At 34.9% G+C, this 12,597-nt stretch overlaps 1 protein-coding gene across 1 annotated transcript in view; it reads left to right on the top strand.

The window, feature by feature from the left end:
* ABCA13 (ATP binding cassette subfamily A member 13) overlaps positions 1–12,597 on the top strand; it is a 161,419-nt gene that overhangs the window by 37,916 nt on the left and 110,906 nt on the right. The window contains exons 18-22 of the mRNA XM_027743247.2: positions 3,681–3,794; positions 4,409–4,499; positions 8,702–8,878; positions 10,929–11,229; positions 12,069–12,183. Of these exons, the coding sequence (XP_027599048.2) occupies positions 3,681–3,794; positions 4,409–4,499; positions 8,702–8,878; positions 10,929–11,229; positions 12,069–12,183 (798 nt within the window). The remainder of the gene's footprint in view (positions 1–3,680; positions 3,795–4,408; positions 4,500–8,701; positions 8,879–10,928; positions 11,230–12,068; positions 12,184–12,597) is intronic.

Raw genomic sequence — 12,597 nt, 5'->3', positions numbered from 1 at the left:
AAAGCCCATTCTAGATAGCAGATACTAGGTAACTTTATAGTTTCTGTTCTGAATTGAAAAAAAAGATTTAGCCATTTCATATTTTGTAGTTAAATAACTTAATTTGGGGAACAGGCTATTGGTTTGGACCTCAGCATAATTAATTTAAAAATTTTAGTCAGTTAAAAATGAAGTTGCTCTTGATGTTCATACATGGAAATTCTATTAAGAATGAATTGTAAGTGATAAAATTACAGAATTTTTTGAATACTTAATTATATTCTATGTTACAAAGACATTTAGAATAATGCACTTAATATATTTCCACATTATTTTGCCAATAATTATGCCAAACCTCCATTCTTAAAAGCATCTGTAAGAAAGATAAATATCTTGACATACAGTATGTTCCCCTAGATATCTTTGAGTGAAATCTGGACTGAGTAATACAGTTCAGAAAGAAGTTTGTATGTGGGTTTGTTTTTTGGGTTGGTTGGTTGGGGTTTTTTTGTGGGGGGTTAGTGCTCTGGAACAATACAAAGATTCTGGTAGACACCTGTAGCACAAGCTCTCCTTCTCATTATATATTCTTAGGCTCACAAAAGTTCCATCAGCTTATTCAGATATCTGTGTAAATACACACCTGTCCCTTTCCCCAATCCTTTAACAAGCAGTTATGAATGTGTACCTGTTTATCTGTAAATATGAATATAATGGGAAAGTTTCTTCAACAACTTTTTCTTTGGTTTTATTACAGAAGTCTATCAGCTACTGCTTGAACAGAAAGAAAATTTAAATGCAAAATATTGTCTCAGGTGTCTCAAATATAGCTACTAAAAACCAACCCTGTAGACCTTACACAGCCTCATCTCCTACTGAAATTGGAATAGAAGCTTTAATTTCCTTTAGAGTGCGTGACCACATGACAGCTATTTACTAGAATAAAAAAGTAGAGGATTAAAGCTTCAAAGAACATTGATGTTTGTATACTAGGATATATTCTGTAATTTTTCCACATGAACTATTTCGTTCCAAGACCATATAATTGATCAGTCTTCCATAAATTGTGGGGTTATTGCTTTTTATCTTCAGAGAAATCAACAGTTCTATTGTTTAGAATAATAGTGACTGTCAGAGACACAGGATGTGGTGCTGACTGAGGGCAAAACAGTTCTGTGCCAGCTGGCATCCAGGAGTTCAAAGGCTACATGTGATGTTTTTGATCTTTACTTTCACAACTAAACTTTTTGCCATCGATGAACTGATCTTATGGAAGTATTTCTTATTTCAGAATTTCTTAAAGGTGATCTTATATTCAGGCAATCACATTAGAAGAACTCTGCTATTTCCCAAAACTTTGGGGTCAGTCTTGCCAGGACTTTACTGCTGTAATTGTACAGATGTACAAATGTACACTTGCTTTCTGGGTTATATAATCTCTTAGTATTCATTGTGCCTGTGTTCAGTTGTTCTGCATCAACCGCCTCTTCCTCACTTCCTTGTTCTTCCACTTCAATCTCAGACAACTTCTATTTCAAAATTCTGTGTTTTTATCTCCCAACTGTATTTATTTATATTCTCTATTTACTAGTGCTCTTTATTGTAATTTATTACTAGTATAAAAAAATTTAAACTTATTTAGATTTCAGAATTATTAGTTTGCAGTCCTCTCTTAGCATCTTTATACATTTGCATTGTTATTTTCCACTTCCCTGATAACAAGGGAATTTTAATCAGGAGGTTACACTACAGTGAGTACTTCAATTATTTAATCCTTGAGTGCTTTTGGAATTCTTGGCTGGACATTATCTTGTTCCGGAAACTACCTATTGTTCATTTTGTTAAATTGTATAATCTTTTTTTATACTGCTGCTTTAATTTGAAACAGATTCTCCAAAATGTTCCACATGTAGAAGGCTTTTGACACAAGGCACTTCCCAAAGGCCTACTGTGGTGAATGAATAAGCAAAAACATTGTTAAACTAACACCTTCTTTTTTTATTCTCTAGACTTCTTTTATTTGTTTCTTATTTGGATGTAACCTTCTTTTTAAAGGAAGTTTTCTAATAGCTTCCTGCTTTGTAGTGTGTGTGTATGTATGCATAAGGTCTTTCTCAAATCTTTTTTTGATAGGCAATAGGTTTTTGTTCAGTTTCTTGGATACTGCCTTAGTCTCCATAGCTCCTGTACACAACTTACCACTTTGGTCTTTTAATTTCTTTCAAATGAGTGCCTGCATTATATAAAGGTCATCTTTTCCAAAAATCCATGCTGCTGCAGTAATTTGGGACATTTTATTGTTTGTATAAGGAGGTTGAATACAAGCACATTATAGTTACTGTAGCCCTTTGAAAGCAATTTCAGCACAAAAATTAATCCTTTGTGCTGTTCAGAATCAAGTCAAGAAGAACCGAGCCCAGATCTTACAAGCTGCTTGATATAAAAATCTCTAGTGATGTCTGAAAATTTGATCTCCTTGTATTATGGTGTGACCTGTGCTTGTTCTGTCCTGAGGAGATAGTAGACACCCATATTGACTGTTTTTCACCCTTGGAACCTTGCTGGTCTTCATCTTGTCACCGTTGTGCCTGGTCTGGGATTTCAGTCCATGAGGTTTCTGTGTTGCTTCTGGTCAGAAGAACTTGTTTAGTTCATTTGACACCAGATTTAGTTTAACATTCGGGATCACTTTCACTTTAATCCTAATGAATGATGGCTCTTTCAAGTGAAATGGGGATTCTCATAGAAGTTAGATGCATAATGTTTTTTGGGAAAACAAAATTACATGTAAGGCCTCTTTGAGGCCTTCTGTGCTAAAAAGAAGAAGAAAGAGCCACAACAAATTGTTTTCTCATGTTGTGCTAAGAGTGGGATTTTGAAAAAGGCACTTAAAATACAATGTAGAAATTGTATACTTTCAATAGGAATTATTGTAAAAAGTGTGGTCCCAAATTGGAGTTTACAACTCACTGCAGACACTCTTTGCTGGGAAATGTCACAATTTCTACCATAACAACAGAGCTGGATTGTTCTTAAATGCGCTTCTGTGACTGATAACACCAATTTAAACAAACAGATACTGCAATATTTTCTGATCTTGAGTACACTTGGATCTGTTTAAAACAGGGTGGAAAAAAATTGCTGGTTGTTTGCTAAGAGAGAAATTGCAGCCTATGTTTGACTGGGCCAGAAAATATTTGGCTTTACTCAAGACGTTCCCTGCGGGAGTATGTTGAAATAGACTGATTTTATGTTTCTAGTTGAATTTATGGTCCAGACCATGCTTCCAGCTTTCATTTTTATTATATATTCTGGTGAATAGTTTGAATAAAAGACCTGCAACTGCAAAGGCTTCCTTTCGAATATGTCCTGACTGTATTTCTTTCTCTGTCTTTCTGAAGCACCATGATACTCTGTATGAAAGAGACATTATAAAAATAAAGAGGTCTTTATGATACGTCAGGTGGGAGACAGGAAAACACAGTGCAGGAAAACCTTTCTTTGATTTGCTTGGTATTGCGAAAAAATACTTTCGATTTCTTAAGGAGAAAAAAAGAAAACATGGATGTTCTTACTGCTGACTATCAAAGTGAAATGAAAAGGAATTGCAGAGGCTCTGAAGCATGGCAGTTTTTTCTGTTTCTTAAGATTTACTGTGCACATTTTTAGCTTCATTTGTTTCCATGTATTCTTTTTCCCAGGCTAATTTCACTTTTGGTTTTGTGGAACACTTGAAGACTTATTCTGAGACATGGCTTAGGATGTCTGAGATTTTTAAAACCAGTGGAAATGTCCTCACAGTCTCACGACTGCAGGTTGGTGAACTGTGGAGAAGTTTCTATTTTTCAACTTTTTGCTGTGTGATCTATACAGTATTTCTAAACATGTAATACTGTCCATATATGACTTCAGATTTAAAAAGAGCTGAGAAAGATGCAGACTAGCTTTAGGTTATGAGCCTACAGTCTGATGCTGAGAAAATTCTGAGGTGAAAATACTTAAAAGCGATGTTACCTCACTATTTCCAATATCACTACAGTATCACTGAACAATAAGGGAAATAAAATATTTTTTGAACCTCCTTGCATTTCCCAGCAAAATGTGGAACTGATGAAAAAACTGATGGGGGAAATATTGACTTAAAAAAAAAAACATTCTTGTTACTGGGATTTTTTCATTCTACATATTTGTCTTCCCCTGTCACCTCCTCTTCCCCCTTTTCTCCCCTCCCCTATTCCTCCAATTATTTGAACTGTGTGTGGAGTTAACCTGTTAAGAGGGTAAGATTAAAGCCATGGAGAGGCTAAATGACTTCTCCAGTGTTATGCAGGAAATCTTGGTAATGGAATTGAACATAAATGCATATTTATACTTTGTATTTCCTTAGAGCAGATAAACCTGATGTAACAGCTATCACTTTTTATTTTAGGAAGCATTGCAAAGCAATTTCATAAAGCACTTCATAGAAAGTAATTTGGATATTGACATGGAAAAACTGCTAAAAAAAATGCAAACATATGGTACGTACATAAAAGTGCATGTACTGATTAGCCTTATCAGACTTGAACTTCAACTTAGAACTACATTAAGTTGAAATTGAATGTTCTACCTACTTCAATGATACTAAAGTAATGTAATAAGAGATTTTACTCCCTTGAGTTAGTCTCAAATCTTTCTAATTGTCTTTTTTCTTTTGCGTGGATAATTTGAATTTCAAAATATTGAAACAATATTGGTAACAAATCAGAATGTGGGCTCTGTGTCCCCCTTAAGTGAGAGACTCGAATTTGAATCTGCTCTCTCTCAGAATGATTTTCTTAACCAGTGAACTACTGCCTAGTCTGTGCACACCTCACCCTCATGGTGAAGATGGATCATAATACAAGCCCACAGAATCATTTCCACTATTGGAAAGATAGAAGGGAGGAAAGAATAAGTCTCTTAAGCTCAGGGCCTGCTGGAAATTTAGCTGTCTCAATACATTTGTTGAGTAACAGAGGAATTTTGTTTGGGTGCAACTCTGGGAACTACATGATAGGTTATGGACAAACAATACTTCATTAAATAGATATTATGATCTCTGTAGTCATCAGATCCACCATCACCACTGCAGACAACATCATGGAAATCTCTGCCTGTGTTTCTCAAGATGTAGCTTTTTAACAGAATTAAGGACATTTGATAAATGGTTAATAGTCTTGGATGCTCAATACAGAATATGATTTAAGTAAAGTAGTTTATGAAAGTAGAATTTCTTTATTTTAAGGGAATATAGTTGATAAAATTGACATCATATAAAAAGTGAAAGTAAATATGGGCTATAGATCACAAGAGCATTTATGCCTTTGTGAAACTCCTCTCTCCTCTTCTGCATTTACACTTTGATTACACTTCTTTTTACAGATTCACTTTGTCATTTTACTTCTTGAAAAATGACTATGCAGTCCTATTTTTATGTTAGCTTGTGTATTTTTTGTTTATTTTATTAGTCCAAAATTCTGTATAACTGTTACTGTAAATCTCTATTCTTATGTTTGTTTTTTAAAATTTCATTAATCTTACATTGTATCAGCTATTTAGACCTGTAATTACCTTACTTGATCCAATTAAAGCCTTAAATGTATCCATATATGTTACTGGTTGTACCACTCACAATCTGTTCTTTTTCCATCCAAAGCTCAAGTTTTCTAAAATCACCTATCTGTGTGATTATGTATTTTGTCTTCTAACTAAAGAAAATATTCCCTTGTTTGATCACACCTACTCTCACATTCAGATGACTTCTAGTTATTCTCAAATCCAAGAGATTTGCTTTGCTTGTGTTTGTATCTTTTCTTCTCTACAATGCTATAAAAATTGTTAACAGACTTAGTGACAAGTTATTCACCTCGCTATTCCTGCTGGAAAGTGTTGTGTACAGAGTGGATAGACACAGAACTCTTCCAACCTCTCTAAAAAATCATCATGCTGTAAGACCCTACAAAGTTATCAATTTCTAAAGCTGTTTTACGCAGTCGTTGAGTCAGATTTACTCACCTGGATCAAAGTAAGTATTAAGCTGAGTGCTGAAAAGATTATGGTTTTCTTTATAAACCCTTTGTTACTTTCTAAGCTAGGTGTGTGTGGGCAAGGCGACTCTTTTCCTCTATACTTGCTTTCCAGCCCAGCGATTTGCAATCATTTCCTACCAATTATATATAAACCCTGTCCCATTACAGCTTGTGAGTTCCTTGCTGGGCACAGTCCTTACAAACCTCTCAGGAGGCACTGGGAGGCAGTTGTGCTGCAGGCTCCTCTTTTAAATTCTTGCTTGCTGAGTCTCTCTCTTGTCCATCTTCTGTTATTTCTCCCAAATGTGTTTTTTTGCTATTATGGAATCTCCCTTACACAGGGCTACATGTGACTCATAGTGTAACAGCCTGGGTGATAAAAAAACAACTAAAAACAAAACAGCCAGCTTTCCTTCATGCTACCCCTCTACTGTCTTCATTGTAATGAAGTTTTATGTGTATTTAGAAAGCTGGAAACAAACAGCTCTAATGTCATCACTGAAAACTGTACCACCACCCAAATTTCCTGATACCTAGAAACTTTCTTCCAGTTTCTGACCTCAATTTATTTATGCCTGATTTATTCTAATTTATTCTTCTATCATTTTTTAATCTTAAATAGCACTTGTATGAGTGGATTTACAAAAATCAGGGACAGGTTAAACAAGCTGAGTGGAAGATGAAGGCTGACTTGGTTTGTAACAAAGGATGAAGATAACAGCAAACACAGATTCACCAAGCTTTTTATTCATAATTGCTACATTTATAAATGGAAAAATACAAGATTGGCAACTCTGTAGATCTCAATTCTAAACCTTTCCTGTGGATTGTATCTGTTCATATATATGTCTTATTTCTGTGATGGAATACAGAAGTTCATGCACGTTGCGAAAGAAAATATATTCTTCCAGAAAACTTAAAGTATGACATACTCCAAGGAAACAGCAAGCTAGAAGATGTTTCTTATGCTAAAATATTCAATAACTTAATTAACAAGAGAAGCTTTTTTTAGTTAATTGTTGATTTCTAATTAAGGTCTTGTGTGTGTATATTTCACAGAATGATAGAGTGGTTTGGGTAGGAAGGGGCTTTAAAGATCATCTAGTTCCAACTCTTCTGCCATGGGGCCACCTTCCACTAGGCTGGGTTGCTCACTTTAGGGATGAAGCTGCAAATACAGCTTCTCTGGGCAACCTGTTCCAGTGTCTCACCACCCTCACAGTAAAGAATTTCCTCCTAATATCCCATCTAAACCTATCCTCTTTCACTTTAAAGCCATTCCTTCTTGTCCTGTGCCGTTTTAAAAAGTCTCTTTCCAGTATTTCTGTAGGCCCCTTTCAGGTACTGGAAGGCCACAAAAAGGTCTGGAAGGCTTCTATAAGGTCTCCCTGGAGCCTTCTCTTCTCCAGGCTGAACAACCCCAATACTCTTAGTTTGTCTTTATAGGGGAGAATATGTGTAGGGCTATATATGATAACATAAAGATATATATGAAAGCTTAACCCTACCACTAGGGCTTAATGTTAGGAATATTCTGTTCTTTCTAATGCCATAAAAAAGTAGCATCAAAAGTGTTTCCTTTACTGTCTTCCTCAAGGATAGTCATAAATAAGACATATAGGATCTATATTTGGTACTGGTTTCTCTCAACCTATGAATTCACCCTGTCATTGTTTGCCTATCTTATGAATTCTAGACTGTCAGTTCCTCTACTTTTTCTCCGTGTGCTCCTTATCCTTTCTCACTGTTAATCATGTCTCTTCTTCAGATTGCTTCATAGATTTTTTTACTTATCTGCCTTCCTATTGTAATATTTCCTGTGCTGATGCTAAATAATATCTATGCTCCAGAATTTGTCTGTCACCACTGTTATCAAATGATGTCATCACCTACCCTTTTTAAAGCCTATATCCTCAAGTGAACCTTGAAAATTTGTGTTGGATGTTTTACAACATTATTTTTTCCCTGAGAAATTCAAATGTTTTCATTAAATCGAGATGAGTTAAGGTTGTTTCTAGATCCTGCTGTCCTTCTATTTATTTTCTCAAATATAAGGATATAGCACTATCCCTACATTCTATACCAATGGATGAAGATTTGAATTTCTCCAAAGGTTCAGTTTTTTTGGAAATGAGGCTTTGCTGGAGGTATACATTCATCCTGGATCCATAGATAAAATCAAAGTAAAAATACAGGGGTTGTAGGCTTTTTTTCAGATGTTTTTAAATGTGGGGCTCCAGTCAAAATACTTATGCTCTATATTTAAAGTTCTTGAAATATTCACAGTGTCAGGTAGAAACGAATCGGCCAATACATTATTAAACGACAGATTAGTCTTTACTGTGATGTTTGAAGTACAGCAATTCCCTTTATATTTGTGGGAGGAGTTATGGAGACAAGAAAATGTTAGAAGTCCTGCAGCTTCAAAGGCCTGATGTCTTTCTAAAACTTTGCTCTAGTTTGTTACATTTTTGTTCCTTTGAAATTGAAGGAAAATGTAGCTCAGGCTTGTAAAAGCCACTGAAACATGAATGGCACTTCCACAAGCTCACACTAAAATTCCTATGCTTTTTAAAACAAAGGGTATTTACTCTTACAGGATGTGCAAGTGACGACACACCTTCTGTTCCAATCATTAAAACTAAGGAGTCCAATTTGTTTCCTCATTTTAGAAACCATGATGAACAAGATGCTTAACAGCTCAGCAAGTAAACAGATTGACCTGTTGTCACAGCTTGTAGTAAATATCTCTTCCTGTGTGTTACTGGACCGTTTCCAGCCTTTTGACTCTGTGGAAAAATTGCAGGAGAAGGCTCATGAACTCATGCAGCAAAATAATCTTTTGGCTAGTAAGTCCGTTATGTAAAAGGCATATTGACAGAATAGTTCAGAGTTTGTAGTTGTTGTCTATGTTTATCGATAAGATAGGTTAAGCTTATGCAGTTTCAAAATGTGTATTGAAACACATATAATACAGGCAAAATAAAGTAATATATACTGTAAAGAAAAACTATATTGTTTTAACTGTGGAATAGCCAAATGAATACTTGTAGCCTGTTATTTATAACAAAATATTTAAAAGAATGGTCATAAATGTTTAAAGTAGAAAAAACTGAAAAAATGTAGAATGCTGAGGAAACTGACTACTTATTATGACAAAATCATCTAGTTAATCTAGTTTACATCCTTTCAAAATTTAATTATTATATTCTTGACTTTGTAAAAAGGAGGAAAGAAATGGGTTTTGGTAAGGTTTATTCTTAAAGCAACATCTCAGAGAAATTCTCTTGTTTATTCAGAGTAAATAAATTCTTAAGAAATGGGTATATTTTTTGTTTTCCTTGGGATTACGCTCTCTATCCTTTCCCCACGTTATATGCTTAGAGAATCAATTAATTGTACAAAAAAGTTTAAAAGGCAAGTGTGTTTTTCTTAATACACACACTTTCTCATCTCTCAGAAAATGCTGTAAGTTGCATGTAGCCTTTCCAAAAAAGAGACCCATTTAAGTCCACATGAAGTGTGCCACATTTTCCCACTGTTGTTTTGGTTTTTATTGTCTCCTTGGACTCCTGTAAGTATACAACAGAAGGCATAAGAAACAAGTTGTAGAGACTGAAACTACTCAATCTGGAATCCTATGCTTTTTCTGTAACCTGCACAGTACCCCCCATTTACAGAATGTCAGTGGCTATACTCCATCAATATGAGACTAACAGGTCATACCATGAGATAAGGAGAATTGCTAAAGAGTACTTTATATGAGCAAAATTGTTTGTCCCTTCAAGGGTTGAAATGAACAGATAAATCTTGGCGCTCAGAAAATTGAATTGTCAAGTTCTAGATCAATTTTTTTCTTCCACTTACCTGGAGAAAGGTCATATGGTACCATAAGCCAAGACATTTCTTGAGATTTTTTTTTTTTTTTCGGTACTCTGGCCTTATAATCACTTCAAACTATTAGAGAGAGAAAGGGACCTAATGTGTCCAACATGTCAATGTTACATGCTCAGACGTAGGCATACATTCCTTTCCAAAGCAAGATATTAAACTAGAGTGGAATTTTCCTTGCTCCATTTGTAGTCTTCAGAGCCTTCATTGCCTCATGGAATGTCTTAGGAAATCAACTGTTTGCATAAATGGGAAAATGAGATTGACCAGTTGAAAGAAATAAGCTTTGCAGCCGACTATTTTATATCTTAGTCTCTTTCAGAAAATCAGATGGTAGGTAAGACACCTTTCCCCTTTCCTAAGGAAAAATAGGGCAACATTTCACATTCGTCAAAAAGTCCTAAAAAGTCTGAGTCATCCAGACTGAAAATACAACCATTTCCATATATGTGGCTTCATCTTTACATCTTGTATTAAGCTTTCATCTGCCTTTTTTTTTTCTTTATACAGAGCTAGAGAAAATAAACATAAAAATTCTGCTGCGCTAAAGTAGAAGTTTTGTAATTGAGTTGAAAATTAATATCAGGGTAAATTTTAGTGAGTTGGTACTGTTTAATTTTTCACCCACTTCCAGAGGTTGCTATCTTTTGATGGACAAATTTTATGGCTGCTACTTTCACTGTGGAATTGAGAACAATTCCCAAAAAAGAGTTAAGTCTGGATGCAAAGAGAAATTGCAGTTTAAAAAGGAAAATCACAGAATAAATTTTCTCAGATAAAAATGATTGTTTCAAACTCATGTATCATGTGAATAATTTTTTACATTTCAAATTCATGAACGCAAAAAATGAAAACTACCATTATTGTGTTGGATGTCAAGAAAGTTTAGAGACCTCCCCTGACAGGTGAATGTATCCCATATTGTATGGTAATTAGCCATGAGTTAGCTATAGAAATAGCATAGATCATATAAGCTTGGTTATGAAGCTTCCTTTCTTCCTGTGCCAGGTATCATCTTTGATACACCGAAGAACAAGAGGCAAGATTCTAGTGATGGCCTTCCAAGACACATTTCATACACAATTAGAACCAGTGTTCTCTATAGCATGAGAACAGATTTGATTAAAAACCCAACATGGAAATCCCATCCCCAGAAGTTACCAGCTGATGGGTTTAAATACAACCATGTCTTTATTCCTCTTCAAGACATGATTGAAAGGGCAATTATTTCAGCACAGACTGGGATAGATACCTCAGAGACAGCCATTCAGGTGCAAGCCATGCCTTACCCTTGTCATACCAGTGATCTGTAAGTAAACTGTCATCTTTTTAATTCAATGCATTATCCTTATTAGACCAGTGCTAGAGAACTTCAGAACCTATTAGGTTCCCACTTTTTAGTGGGTGAATGTATATCTTGGCACAGGGTTGAACCAGTATATCCAATACTACTCCAGTATTACAGCATAGCAAATGTTGTCCAACAGCTGTGTTTAATATAACATGTTATCTAACATCTGCCTGGTAAATGACCCCTTACAAGCTGTTTCCGGGTATACTGTGGAGTAGTCTGCTGGACAGAGGCTGTGTCAATATACTGTGCAACTAACTTAGAGTATTCTAAGAGATCCCTTTTCTATCCTTAGTTGTCCTGTACACAAACTGTAAATTGGTCCCTCGTGTGTGTTGAAATACAGTGTGAAGTTGATGAAGGAAAAGTGTAGGGTTGTTGTTTGTAAAAGCATGAAAACATCCTGACTATTAGATTTTAAAATTAGTCAGTGGTAATAAATCTATTAAAGTGGAGTAAAAGTTGACTGAGTCATGTTATTCCTTACTGTCCAAATATGTTACTTTGCCATAGACACAAATCTGAATTCTGTCGGACTTCAAATGGAATCCTAAAGAGTAATTATATAGTTGTATTTTTGGAAATACTAATATAATAATGTAGTACCAATATGTATATTTAGCCCGTTACATAAAAAATAAGTGGTTCTAACCAGAACAGGAATAAGTGTTAGAGTTCATATCAGATCTTATTTTGTGCATACATTGAGAATAGTCCCAATATTAACCTAGTAACATTCCGCTAGAAAATATTTTACCTTTGAGGGCTGACAATTCTGCATCTATGTTTTCTCATAGATTCTTGAACAATATAGGGTTTTTCTTCCCACTTATGATGATGCTAACATGGATGGTTTCAGTTGCTGGTATGGTTCGCAAGTTGGTTTATGAAAGAGAAATTCATCTTGAAGAGGTAAGAGGCAGATTAATCTCTGAAAAGAAAGTTCATTTATTATGGTGCACTGAAATGCAAAAGTTACGAAGACCTTTTAAGTACTCATAATGTTGTACTCAGATGGTTTGTTTTCATTTGTTTTCATTTGTTTCCTCCGGGCAGAAGGTTCTAATTCTAGCTTCTAACTCAGATTCACAACATTGTTTGAGCACTAGCATGCAAATATTATCCCTGAGACAAAAAAACAAAAAGCAAAAGAACCATAAAAGTTGAAGCTGGAAATTGTTATTTGGAAAAGGTCCTTGTGAATAGAACGGGGTTTTTTTGGATTCTTTTTCATGTTTTGCTCTATGGTCTGTAATGATAACACTAACTTAACCAATTTAAAAATTTGTCATGCATTGTCATGCATCAGAAATATTAGGAAAGACA

Source organism: Pipra filicauda, unplaced genomic scaffold (assembly GCF_003945595.2).
Source record: "Pipra filicauda isolate LSUMZ 115617 unplaced genomic scaffold, ASM394559v2 scaffold130_size2058158_pilon, whole genome shotgun sequence".
NCBI lineage: Eukaryota > Metazoa > Chordata > Aves > Passeriformes > Pipridae > Pipra > Pipra filicauda.
This window is presented reverse-complemented; position numbering and strand designations above follow the sequence as displayed.